The 13,221-nt window shown below is 54.2% G+C and overlaps 1 protein-coding gene across 3 annotated transcripts; it reads left to right on the forward strand.

Moving 5' to 3' along the window:
• Nucleotides 1–1,755: 1,755 nt before the first annotated feature.
• Nucleotides 1,756–13,221, forward strand: PLEKHN1 (pleckstrin homology domain containing N1). Of its 3 annotated transcripts, none has more exons than XR_014932145.1 (15): nucleotides 1,756–1,913; nucleotides 3,131–3,230; nucleotides 5,484–5,630; nucleotides 5,741–5,821; nucleotides 6,608–6,698; nucleotides 7,934–8,058; nucleotides 8,235–8,384; nucleotides 8,539–8,619; nucleotides 10,103–10,172; nucleotides 10,675–10,792; nucleotides 11,082–11,261; nucleotides 11,399–11,635; nucleotides 11,787–11,897; nucleotides 12,076–12,124; nucleotides 12,304–13,221. XR_014932145.1 is itself a non-coding variant. In XM_015882819.3 (15 exons), the coding sequence occupies exons 1-15, from the start codon at nucleotides 1,834–1,836 to the stop codon at nucleotides 12,474–12,476; spliced, it is 1,830 nt and encodes a 609-aa protein (XP_015738305.1). In that variant the 5' UTR covers nucleotides 1,756–1,833; the 3' UTR covers nucleotides 12,477–13,221. The 3 variants fall into 3 exon arrangements, 2 of the variants coding, with proteins under 2 accessions (XP_015738305.1, XP_015738307.1); XM_015882819.3 differs by having other exon boundaries at nucleotides 10,638–10,792; XM_015882821.3 differs by lacking the exon at nucleotides 11,787–11,897 and having other exon boundaries at nucleotides 10,638–10,792.

Here is a 13,221-nt window from a genome sequence, read left to right on the forward strand (position 1 = left end):
TCCTGCCTTTTGCATCCTTCTTTTACACTTCCCTGGCGGACTCAGGCAGTGCTGCTGGGAAGACAAAAGCAAAGGGAGGGGGTTCTGCTGGAGCTCATTGGGACCAACCCAGCTCGAGGCATGGGGGCTTTGGAGGCAGAGTGATTTACACCTCCCTCAGCCTTTAAATCCCAGCTTGGGCTCCCCAGGAGCCTCCAGCACTGCTGACAGCTTTCCTTGCCGTGGAAATGAAAACCAGACTGGGGGGGAAATATCCTCCTTCCCTCCAGCTGTCACCGGGGCTGGGAGGAGCGGAGAGGGGTCGGATCTGCCTTCATGAGCTGCTGCCACTCATTGCTGGCTGGGGGGAGTGCCAGACCCCTTTCATAGGAGAAGGGGGTGAAAAGGGCAGCGTGGAGCTGCATGGCATGGGGTAACCGCATCTGTGGGGCCCGATGGGGGGACTTTCTCATGCACAGCCCTGCAGCAGAGCCCCATGCTGTCACACTGGCTTGGCTGCTGCCCGGCCGTGTCCTCTTTCTGTTTGCTCCCCGGCCTCTTGCTTCTCTCTCGGGCTTCTATAAATAACTGTAAAAGTCTTTCCGAGGTCTGGAGGCCGGCGAACAACGCCAGAGGAACAGCACGTTTCTGGTCACGGTGCTGAGCGTGTTAGCTACGGCTCTTAGTAGAAATCAGACCTTTCCTGACCAAATCCCAGTTGTTACCATTGGCTGTGAGCTTTGGTGGCTGCCAGGAGGGGCCAGGTCTTGGCTATGCAGGGTTTGCAGAAGTGCCCGGCCATAGGATGTATGGGGCTCCTACAGGGGGCAAGGGGTGTCCCATCGCTTTACCTGGCCACAAAGGGTTAATGAGTTATAAAAGAAGTGGGATAAGAGGCTGATTTGGAAGTGGAAGGTGCAGGAGCCTTTGGCAGATGTTCTGTTCTTAGCAGGACCCTCCCCAGCTGTGGGATTGGTGCTGTGGGATGTGCTGCTCTTGCACCCACCAGCACAAGGTGGATACAGACAGAGTCCAACAACCCCAACGTGTCCCTGTAGCGTGGTCCAAACATCCCCGCTAGCAAAACATCCTCTCCCGGTCTTAAAACCCCACGTCAAAGAATCCATCATAATCTGGGAGGTGTTCCAGCACGGAATGAACCTTCCCATTAAAAACACACATGCTGTTTTGGGCTTAAATTACCTTCCTTTTCTCAGCATCAGCCTTTGCTGTTGCTCCGCCGGGTTGTCTGTGACCCTGCAGGGACAAAAGCTGCTCCCTTCAAACCCCTCACTGCCAGAGGGGGGTCCTTCTTCACCCACCGAGGCAGCACTATCCCTATTAACTCCTTTCATACCAATGCAAGTGAACAGCCGCAACTCAAGACTCTCCTTGCAGAACTCTCAGATGTGAATCCTCCACGTGCTTTGTGTTTGCTTCTGAGTTTCCCCATTTGCTGTAACCATCCAGCCTGGCTGTTTCAATCAACAGGACGGGAGCATTCATTCTACATCCACCTTTCACCTCATCATTAGCAACCCCGTGTCGTCACCATCTCTTTCCGCATCCCCTCCAGTGCCCATTGACTCCCAGTAGGACAAATACACCCAAGGCATTTCTATAGCCCTATCCCATGCAGTGAGCTGGGCTCAGCCCTGGGACCCAGCCCCTCCCCACACGTCCCAGCCCCACGCGGGGAGGAGGAGAAGCAGCCGGTGAGAGCCCTGGGCCAAAAGTCTGTTTGCTGGCGGCTCACACCCACAAGTCACTGCCGACAGACGGAAGCGGGGCATGGCTGCGTGACACACGTTTTGCTTTTGCTCCCAGTGCTCCCAGTACTCCTGGGCTGCAGGAATGGGGAACATCGCTTGCGTCCCGCAGGCACCCGGGGGGTTCCGAAATTCCTTCAGGAGGAAACCTTCATTAAAGAAAGAGTGAGTAATGAGTGCTTTTATTGGGAATGGTGCTGAGATCTGCTTGGGAATCCCGAAGAGCAATGGGAGGTTTGTGGGGTTTTAAGCTGCGTGCTACGGCAGCTGCAGGAGCTTGGGGTGGGATCATAGTGCTGTGCCGGAGGGTTGAAGCTTCACTGCCCTGAGGAACAGAGTGATTTATTTCATTGGAGTTGGGAAAGATCACCTCCCCACTATGGGGAGCAGAGCTGAGTGCTCAGCATTCCTTTGTTTTGTGTTTTATTTGTGCTGCCATAACCCTAACCATAACCACAGCCTTAATGGTAACCCTGACCCTCATCCTAACCATAACCTTAATGGTAACCATAACCCTAACCATAACATTACCAGTAACCCTAACCCTAACCATAATCTTACCAGTAACAAAAATCCTAATCCTAACCATAACTTTACCAGTAACCCTAACCCTAAACCTAACCATAACCTTACCAGTAACCCTAACCCTAAACCTAACCATAACCTTACCAGTACCAATAACCCTAATCCTAACCATAACCTTACCAGTAACCCTAATCCTAACCATAACCCTAATGGAAACCCTAACCCCAGCCATAATCCCAATGGTAACCTTAACTAAACCTAACCCTAAGCCTCACCCTAACCCAGTGTACCCACCCGTCCCTAACCCTTTAGAAGGAAAACCCCAAACCTGGCACTCAGCCTGACCCCTGCTGTGCCTTTATGGGAAGCAAACAGCCCTGAAACCCCCCCAGGGCGGTGCTACACTCCTACTGTAGCCCCAAATGGGGCTCCTTGTGTGCTGTACCAGGGGGGGTCTGCAGGGGGTGGAAGGGAAGAGAGGAAAACCACAAAGACCCCATAACACCCAGCTCTGTGTGTGTGGGTGTGGGTGTGCATGTGTGTGCACATACAGCTCTGCCCTGAGGGTCTCAGGGCTGGGCTGGAGGTGGCACATTGCAATAGGACATTACTGCCCTGTGCTGTTCCCAGGCTCAGCTGAGAACATTTGGTGATGTGAAGAAATGGAAAATAAAACAAAGAAACACCAACAGGTGCAGCACGAAACCCGCTGTAATCATCCCAGACAGTTATCAGCCCAGTGCTGAGCTGGGATGATTAGAAAGCCCAGAGCAAACTGCTCACAGAGCTTTCCAAGTTCCCTGTTTCAGAGCAGAACTCAGCTCAAATCTTTGCCATTTCTCCCTCTGGCCCCATAGGCAAAATGGCAAGAAAAAGCTGCCCAGCTTCTTTGGCATAGACGGAGATGGGGAGAGGGATACAACGACGGACAAAATCCTGCAGTACATCCCTGGGAAGGCAAGTACCAGCACATCCTGCCCCACAGGCTGCATTCCCACCCATCCCAGGTCCAAAGGTGCACCAGGCTCTGCAGCAGGGCAGCTCAGGGCTGAGCTCTATGTTTGGGGTCCCTGTGGAGGGGATAAGGACACGCTGTATCTCTATGTGTGTGATTCAGGGGGAGCACAGTGCGGTGGGAACATCATCATCGCTCTCAGCTCTTTGTTTCTGGGTAGGAAGAAAATGCAAGCACTCAAAGGTAGGATGATTCATTCCCACGCTGGAATGAGACGGAGCAGGCAGCGTATTAGCAATGAGAACTGGGAAGATAATCAGGAAGGGCAGGTCTGCCCCGGGCACGTAGCAGCCCCGTGGCCATATGGCTGAATCCCAGCACTGCTTGGGGAACACAGCACTGTGTTTGCCCAGCACCTCGGGGTGGTCCAGGGCTGTGGATGGGGCAGCACTGAGTGCCATGCTATTGTATGGCAGTCGGGTCATGTGAATGTGGAGGAAGGGGGAAACTGAGGTGTAGTGCTATGCTTGCTACAAGGGACATCCTGCATGGAACTCAGCAGCACCCATAGTGGGACATCTCCATCTGGGAGGTGATGGAGTCAGCCCAGCTGTGTGCACAGTGCATCCCCCAATCCCTGCTCCCACCCCAACCAGGGATAGCATCCTTGTTTAGCTCCCACACCCCACCCTTCCCTTTGTTTCCCACCCTACCTAACCACAGCAAATCCTAAAGGGAAGGATGTGCCCGGAGCACAGCTCTGGCTTTGGGTGCTGTGTGAGCAGCAGTTCTCAGAGCCGCAGGGCTGAGCCCTTCCTGCAGGGTGATTCAGTGGGGGATGTGGGGTACGGGCAGGTTAATCAGCAACCGGCTCTACCTGCGGGATGAGCAGCGGGGATGTGGGGAGGCCAAGGAGGTGTTGGGGTTGGCACTGCTTGCCAAGCCCCAAGAGAAAGCTGCTTGCCTGGGATCTGTGCTGCCTGCAGCACAAACGGGATAGAAAAACACAGAGAGCCCCACCTGGTAAAAAATTGACCTGAGCTGTCCCACTTCTTCCTGCCTGACCACAATACCTGATGGGTGCTGATAAGACCGCCGGCGCTTGGAAGCTCTTCTCAATTATATCTTTCTCAAGAGAGAAAAATCCCATTCCCTCCCTTTGCCCACTGGCTATGCAGGGTCAGAACCTCTCCCCTTCCCCCTCCGGCCCTGACCCTGGGCTGCAGCTGGAAACACAGAGCTGGCTCCGGGCTTCTCCAAGGGCAAATAGTGTGTGAGGGGAAAAAAAACTGAGTCACCGGGCCCTGTGGGTGCTGAGGTTTGAGCATGGGAAGCACAGAAACAGTCATTAATTGCCTCCGGTGAGAGCATCACCAGGCAGCCTGCAGCTCCCCGTGGTTTGGGTGTATGTGCATAGCACTGCATGGAGCTGGGAGGGAGACTACAGCAGCACTTAGCTTAGCACCTGGAGGAGACTTCAGAGCTCTTTGTGGGTGCAGAAGGAGCTCAGCTCTGCAGGTATGAGGGTCCCGTGAGTTGCTGAGCACCAGGGATGGCTGGGGTTGGTGCCATTCCACAGGGGTGACTCATGGGGGCCCACAGGGGTGAACTGCTGGCTCTGCATTCATCACGGGGTGCAGCAGCTGTCTCTTTGCTGTCCCCCGGCTCCCTGCTGCGTGCCTGGAAATGCTGCTTCAACATGTCACCATCACAGCCCTCCTGCCTCGATATGGGAGGAAATATCCCATGTAAATGGGTAAAAAAAGGTCCCTCTGGGTGGTTTGCAATCTGGTTCAGGGTGAGCTCGTGGCTCCCATCCTCTCTTCTGCTTGGCAATGAGTATCTCTGAGCCTGTGTGCAATACCCCATGGGCTGTGGGCAATGGAGTGCAATAGGGGTGTGGGTTTGTGCTGTTGCACAAGGAAGGAATTTCCATTGAACCAGAGCTCAGGAAACAAGGGAAACCCCTGTCCTGGAAGGCAAACTGCATTGTCTTAGCCTTGCTTGGTCCTTGTCCTAGTCAAATGGGTCAGGATGGCAGGAGGTTGGAGTTGGGAAACCCTAAATATGCTTCTGCCCATTCCCTTTCCCACCCCAGTTCCAGCTCCCCCAGTGCACACATCCCCATCTGAGCCCAAAGCTGATTCCAGCACAGAGACCCCAAATCCAGAGCAGATGTGGAGGAAGTGCTGTGCTGGGGACACCCCCTCCATCCATCCCATATCCCACCTCTGACTTGTTTATCTTTGGTACAGAGCATTCAGAACCAAGAAAACCAGAAGGAAAACCTGGACCAGAGGTTCCCCAGCCTGTTCAAGAAGGGACGGAGGAAAACAGTCGTCAGGAACCTGGGGAAAATCATCTACTACTCCAAGGTCAAATTCAAGTTTCAGCACTGCCAGGTAATTCACAGCCTGACCCTGCAGGGTTGGGAGGTGGGGAGCAATGCTGGGCAATGGGACCTACAGCTGTGGCAGATGTTTGTCAGAAACCCCAAATGTGTTTCCTGCAGGAGGTCAATGACTGCTACCTGGAGCTCTTCCAGTCTCACCTCTACTTCCAGTCCATGGGCTCCAATGGGCTCACCTACCAGGTAGAGAATTTAATGATCCTTGAGGTCCCTTCTAACCCAGGTCATTCTGTGATAGGGCACCTCCAAGGGGCAGCGTGGCCAAACTGGGGGCACTGAGTGGGATGGACAGGTTGGGATGGGCCTCCATTAGCAACCTTTGGTGATGCTGGTTCATTACAGGCCAAAAAATCACAGCCAAACCGACCCTGAATGCATTCTATCTCTGCAGGAGTGAGTAACAACAAGGGAGCGTATCTGCTTTTGTGGATGCTGGGGAAACTCATCCCTTTTAGAAATGATTTATTGTCTTCTAGGTCACTTGATGTTAATGCAATATGACAATGCGCTCTCTTGACTCACGCAGCAAGCCAGCCGTCAGACACACAGCAGAATGCAAACACCATCACCAATCCCCCGCCTGCTTTATAAACAGCCCCTTGGATTATTAATCCTAAAGGAATTAAAAAGGAATTAATGTGCCAGCAGCAGCCCCTTGACATTACAGCAATTAGCATCTTTCACAGCCCCTGTTCCGAGAGCCTGAGATGGGAGCTCATGCTTGTCATCATTCCTGTGCCTCGTTAGAGCAGTGTGTGAAGGGCTGGGATATGGGAACAACAGCAGCTCAGTTCTGCTTTGTGCTGTTCCCATATTCTCATGTTTGGTTTTGCTGAGGCTTCCCTAAGATCTGGATGCAGCACTGGGATAGAAGGCCCAGATGTTTCCAGCTGTTGGCTGCCCAACCTATGGGAATAGGGCATTCCTTGTGGGCTGCCCCCATAATGACAACGTCTCCTTCCCACACAGGGTCTGCTGCCTTTGAAAGAGCTGAATGTGTGCGAGGTGGAGAGCAGGAGGAGCGTGGGACAGGAGGAACAGCACGCCTTCCGCATCACAGGTCTGTGCCCTATGGTTTGAAAGAGTGTCTGAACCACAGCTGCCCCATGGTGACAAAGGGGGAAACAACACTATGGGGAGAGGAGGCAGGGAACTGATGCTCTGCATCCTTAGCTGGCAGGGATGCCCAAGGCTGCAAGCAGGGAACTCTGTGTGGGGACTCCCCTATCAGCTCTGCTGCCTTTAAGTGTTTTTAGGCTTTCCATGCGCTCACCTTGCTTATACAAGGGATAATGAGCTGTCTGCAGCGTGGCCAGAGGCTTCTTTGCTGAGTTACAGCAGCCCCGAGGCCCCAGGGGTGGTAGTTAGAGCCTGGAGTGCACAGAAATAGGGAGGGAATGCTGGAAAGATGCAGAGCCAAGGAAGAGAAAGCCGTGCCATGGCCATGCAGAGGTAGTAAAAAGGAGATGCTGATGATGTTGCTATGCCTTGGGTTTATGGTCCAGCTGCTGGTGCTGGTGGGACTGTGAGCACCCCAGCTTGGCTCATAGAAGTGGCTTTGGGACTTGGAGATTGCCCAGAGCCTTCCTGCAGAAAGAGGAAGGACGGGGCTGTGGGACAGAGCACGAGGCTGGCACAGGTTGCTCAGCGCAGCTGTGTCATTGCTGCTGCTCTGCAGGGCCTGGGAAACAACCCTAGCCACCCAAGTTCCTGGGTAATGCTATTAGCACCCAACCACCCTACTGATCCCTCTATCCCCATTGCAAAGATGAGGAAACCAAGGCATGGAAGAGGGGTGAGCCCTGGACCTGCAGGAGGTGGCCCATAACTCCTCATACCCAAGCACTGAGTTGGAGCTGAGTGGAGTAACTGTGTGTTTCTGACAAGCCAGAGGTGTTTCAAAGTCTTAATTACCTGATCATCATAACTAGCACAGGTCTTATGAGATGAAAGGGGCAAAGTACCATGTTTATCCCGTGCTCTCACTTATCTGACTCCTTCAAACCCCACAAATCCCATGCACCGAGTTTGTTATAACCTGAGATCACTGGTCAATTATTAATCCCAACATCCATCCCGCAGCCTGCCAGAAGGGATGATTAACATCAGAGTGTCTCTGCAGTGACTAGCAGGGTGTGTATGGCTTCACTTGCACTGCAGCTTGTCTGGCACAGGTGCAGCAATAAATACATACATTGGGAAGTGGTTGGTCTATACGTTTACAGCCGAAGCAAAGCACTGTGGTGCCTTTTGATGCTGCACAGTTCCAGCACATCTTCTTCCTCCAACACCCAGGTCCATTGCTGAACCCTCTCATTGTGTTCTGCCCCACGGAGACGGAGCTGAAGCAGTGGCTCTATCACTTGGAGAAGCAGATCCATCTGAACGGAGGGAGCCTGGGCTTGCCTTTCATTGCTCAGGTTGGTTCTTGGGGCTGGGATGCATGGGCTCAGAGCTGGGTGGATGCTGTGCTCTGCAGCACGCTGCTTCCCCATCACCTCTTGCAGCCCCTTGTGTTGTAAATTCTCACCCAATATCCAGAGCTTGCTGAACATTTCAAATGGGAGGGCACATCTCTGCTTTGGTCCATCCTTAGGATGACTGGAAGCAGAGCTCAGTGGGGAAGGAGGAGCTGAGGTGGTCGGTGCAGAACATGCCTGTCCAGGAATGGAGGGGAACCCAGCGGGAATCCCTTGGTGACGTCCTCTTTGTTTCCAAAGTGAAGCTCCAGCATCTACCTTTCGAGGTAGGACCACAGTGGGGTCCCTATAGAGCCCTTCAATGCATATCATGGGGCAGTGCTCATCCCCACTCTGCTGGCCCAGTAGTGGTGCCTGGGGATGGATCACCTGCTAAGGAGCTGTGTCCTGGGGCTCAGCACTGCTCTTTTCCTTCCATAGGAGCAGCACGAGCGCCTGCTGGTGCTGTACCCCTCCACGCTGGTGATCGTGTCTGAAGAGCACAACGGCCTCTACTTTAAGGTACATTCATCCTCCAGCATCTCCCTTTTCTCTCCCCAGCCCTCAGCACAGCTTTGGCTCTTTGTTCCTTCCACCTGGCTCCCCTCCTCCTCTTGGCAAAGGCTTTTCCTCCCTCGCCAGCTGGCAGGTGAGCAGCAGCGGGGTGTTGCAAGTCCTCTTCCCATGAGAAACACCTTGCCCTCCTACAAAGCCCCGCGGGGAAGGAGCTGGCTGCTGAGCACCGCGATGCAGGGAGGAGGTGAAAGCCAGCAGCACCCAGGCAATATACATGGCATGGGGGCTGCACCTGTATCACCTGCAGTACGAACAGCCCTGCAAGCCAACATCTCAGGCATCACTCCAATGGCTGTCAAGAAGCCATGTGCACTCCAAGCCTGTTTTCTTGTGTTTGAGCAGAGAAAAAAGCAGTGCAGTGCCCAACCAATGGGTATGCATTGCCAGGATGCTATGTCACCACATCCATGCCATGCCCTGGGGCGTGCAGGCTGCTTTTAATTGGACTGGGAAGAGCTGCATGGAGCATCCATGGGCTGGAGCAGGGCCATGCACCATGAGAGCTCTCCCTAAGCACCCGCCTGGGTGTTTCCCTGTGCCACACCTCAGGCTGAGCTTGTTTTCGGGAGCACATTATTGGCAGCTCTTGGGAAGAGGACACTGTACGAGGGGGCCCTGGGTTGGGCTCCTGGATGAACTCATCTCTTTTGAAACCTTAAACTGGATTTGTCTTCCCCATCCTCACTGTGCTGCCTTCCCACGGTTGCGGGGCTGCGGGGGTTTCCCCTTGAACCGGCTCTTCCACGGGCATGCTGGGGCACAGCAGCCTTCTCCCAGCACTTCTGCAAACCCTCTGAGCCCTCCCATTGATATTAAAAGAGCTTGGCCCTCCTGCTTGCTGGTTTTGGGGGTTGCAATGCCCAGGAGGGCTGTTTGCAAGGGATGCTCTGTGCCTGCTCCATCCCAACCCCCACCCATGCATAGCAGCACCAAAGTCCATTAGTTACAACAGGAACCGGGGAAACTGAGTCACAGAGCGCTGCATTCATTTTTCCACCCAAGGTCAGCATTGCTCGGACCATAAATGGCTTTCCTACGTAGGAGAAATACTGCAGGAGTTTGTCATCAGTCCCTCAGCACCAACCCACTTCCATTGCTGTGCAGTGATTGCATTGCACTCAACACTGGGGACAGAGTGCTTCAGCCTCTTGCCATATGTGCCATCAGAGTGGCGGCCACAAGTGTGCCCTATAGCTCAGGGCTCACGTTTCAGCTGCTGGCACCCGTGGGGCTCAGCCTTGTCTTTGTGAGGCTTTGCAGGGGATGGAGGGGAGATTCCTGGCTGCCAGGCTGGAAATCCCAGCCAGCAGGTCAGCATTTATGGGGACAATGCTTGTGCAGTGTTCTGGAGACATCAGCTGCTCAAAGGTGGGAAAACATTGCTGAGAGGGCTGGAAAAGAGACAGGGATTTTGTTCTTTTCCCAACAGGGTGAGCTGCCACTCAATGCCATCCAGGTGTCGTTTGAAGAGAATGAGAAAACCTCATTTTTAATAGAAGGTGCATATTTAGGGCTGTGCTGGCAGCAATTTGGGTTTGGGCTGGGGTCCTCATGTCTTGTGGTGGTGTAGGGACCTGGTGCCTGGGGTATGAGGTATAGGGATGGGGTGTCAGGATGGGGTATGGAGATGAGGTAAGGGGATGGAGATGGGGTATGAGGATGGGGTATGAGGTTGGTGTGGAGATAAGGGACGGGGATGGGGTGTGAGGATGGGGAATGGGGATGGAGCATGGGGTATGGAGATGAGGTATGGGGATTAGGGATGGATTTGAGGTATGGGGATGGGGGATGGAGATGAAGGATGAGGATGGGGTGTGAGGATGGCAAATGGGGATGGGTTATGGGGATGAGGGATGGGGATGGGGTATGGGGATGATGTGTGGGAATGCCCATGGGTTCCTGGGGGAAGCACCATGGGCTGCAGCCCGGCCCCAGCAGCAGCCCCGCGTGATGCTGTCTCGCAGGCCGGCTGATCAACTCCATCCGCGTCATCTGCCGCAGCTATGGGGATTACCAGGAGTGGCTCTACTGCCTGAAAACAGCTCAGTTTCGAAATGCTGACTCCTCCCTGTCCGGATCAGAAAGTTTCTCAGGATCAAAGCTGCCACACCTCAGCCAGGTAACAGCTGTTGCGGGTTTGCATGGATACCGATATAAATCCAGTGGGTATGGGGATGCTGCAAGAGCCCAGGCTGAGATGGACCATGAAGCATTAGCCCTATCCATAGAGATCTCAGCCCTAGGGGACTCCACCTGTAGCATGCTCAGCCCTAGAGTTCTCTATCCATGGGATGCTCAGCCCTCTGGAGCTCCATCTGTAGGATGCTCAGCCCTACAGAGCAGCACATGTCAGTGCAGAGTGTTGGGATGCTCAGGTTGCTCTGATGTGATTCTCTTTTCCCCTGCAGTTTGCTGGCAGTGGGAGAGGCTCATTGGCCTCTGATGGCCGCACCAACTCCTGGGCATCTGGAGGGAAAGGGACCAACACCCTGACACACCTGTCCCAGCACAGCGGTTCATTGCATGATGCTCAGTCCTTCATGCTGCTGGAGGAGCCACACAGCCCTGGCTATTCCCAACCTCTCCATGTGAGTGAAACCCATGCCCAAATCATGGGAAATCAGTGGGGAGGGAGCAAGTGGAGAGCCCAGGCGAAGCAGAGACCATGCATTGCTTACACATGGGCCCAGGCTGATGGATATGAGCTAACTTTGCCTTTTTGCAGTGCCTGCCCCACACCAACTGGCCAAGCACCGCGGTGCCTGCGCAGGAGCTGCGGAGGGGCAGCAGCACCAAGAAGCCCAAAGGCAGATGTGGTCCAGGCACACAGGATGTGGAGCAGGCACCGTGCAGCCTCCTGCCCCAGCACCCCATCCTACCTGCCCTGTACAGCGAGCCATACTGCACCTATAGCACACCACGTCGCGCCACGGACCCCCCAGCACAGCTGGAACTGAGCAATGTAAGGGTTCCCTCCTGTCCAATCCCTTCTGTTTTCCTCACTGTGATGCCTGTGGGAATAGCAGCCTTGACTGCTGCTATAGGGAAGCAATATGACTTAGGTGTGGAGGGCCTCCGTGGTGGGCATCAGCTCTGCCATTTGCTCTGTTTAGGTCCTGCAGTGCCAGAAGATCACCCAGCCCTTACCTGGCAGGCACTGGATGGAGGTGCTTGGGGCACAGAGACACCCCCAGTCTCCTTCTGATGCTCCATACCTTGCCAACGTGAGTTTGTCAGAGCAGCCCTGGGGCAGGGAGCAGCCCTGCAGTGATGTTCTGTAGGCAGCCAGGAGGGGCTGGGGGCTTGATTTGCCTCTCTCAAGGCTGGAGCCCATTGTGTGGGTGGAATGGGGATGGCATACAGCACTGTGCCATCCCCATTGGTGCATCTCCTCCTTTCCAGGTGTCATCTCTGCCAGAGGAGCATCTGGGCCCCTTGCTGCAACCACCAGGTGAGGCTCATGGGTGATGCTGGGTGCTCCATCCCCATCCACATCCCCATTGGTGTCTTCAGAGCAGGGCTGAAGGACTGAAGGGACCCATGTGTGCCCTTCCCTCCTCCTTGCTGACTGCAAGCAGCTGAATCAAGCTGCTTTGGTGGAGCTCTCAGGGCTGTGCTGTCTCCCTGCAGATGATAGCATCGATGCCTACGATGTGCCAGAGGGCGGCTGCCTGCACCGTGACTCCGCTGTGTACCACGACTACGCTGAGCTGCACAGCTTCCAGAGTGAGCTCAGCTATGACAACCTATGGGACGCCGAGGGCAGGGAGCCGGACAGCCCAGCACCCTTCTATGAGGTGTGAGCAGAGGGCTCAGCGGGCACAGGACGGCCCCTGGGCTCTGTTCTTCCACCACGGTGGGTGTAGGAAGCAAAGGGATCTCCAGCGATCCCTGGGAGCAGTGTTAAGGACATCCCAGAATGGTGCCCTGGGGAGGGAGGGGGAAAAGGGGGGGGCACATCCTCCTCTCATCCCTCAGTGTCTGGGGGGACCTGAGGAGATCAGGGCACAAACAACAGGGGACAGAGTCTGGGTGCTATCACTCTGCAGCCTCTTGGCCATATCCGTCAGCACATACGAGGTCAGCAGCAAACCCAAACGTGTGCGGTATTTCTTTAACCTGAGGCTCCAAATTCTTAACCTTTGTCCCCTCCAAAGGCTGCAAACAACCAAACATAGCAATGAAATCTCTGTTTCAGTGCACGTAAAGCAACCCAGCAGTAATTTTGTACTTGAATGTCTATGTATTACATTGTACTTACCTGTATTTTCCAGAAGGTATCCAGCAAAGTTTACATGCGAGGTTTGAGTGGATTTGATGTATTTAATGTGTACATGTGGCTGAGTCAGAGATGTATTTAATGTTGAAGCTGTGGATGAGGCTCGCTGCTGCAGTGTGTGTGTGTTGGGTTGGGTCTTCTGCTGTTGTCGTGTTGTTCCGGGTTTACTTTCTTGTTGGGAAGCTGTGTACTAATAACCCAAAGGATCTATTTATTCTGAATGGAATGGTACTGTGAGCCCTATAATTACAGCACACATTCCTCTGGCA

This window comes from Coturnix japonica, chromosome 9 (assembly GCF_054131305.1).
Source record: "Coturnix japonica strain WE chromosome 9, WE-NBRP24, whole genome shotgun sequence".
Lineage (NCBI taxonomy): Eukaryota > Metazoa > Chordata > Aves > Galliformes > Phasianidae > Coturnix > Coturnix japonica.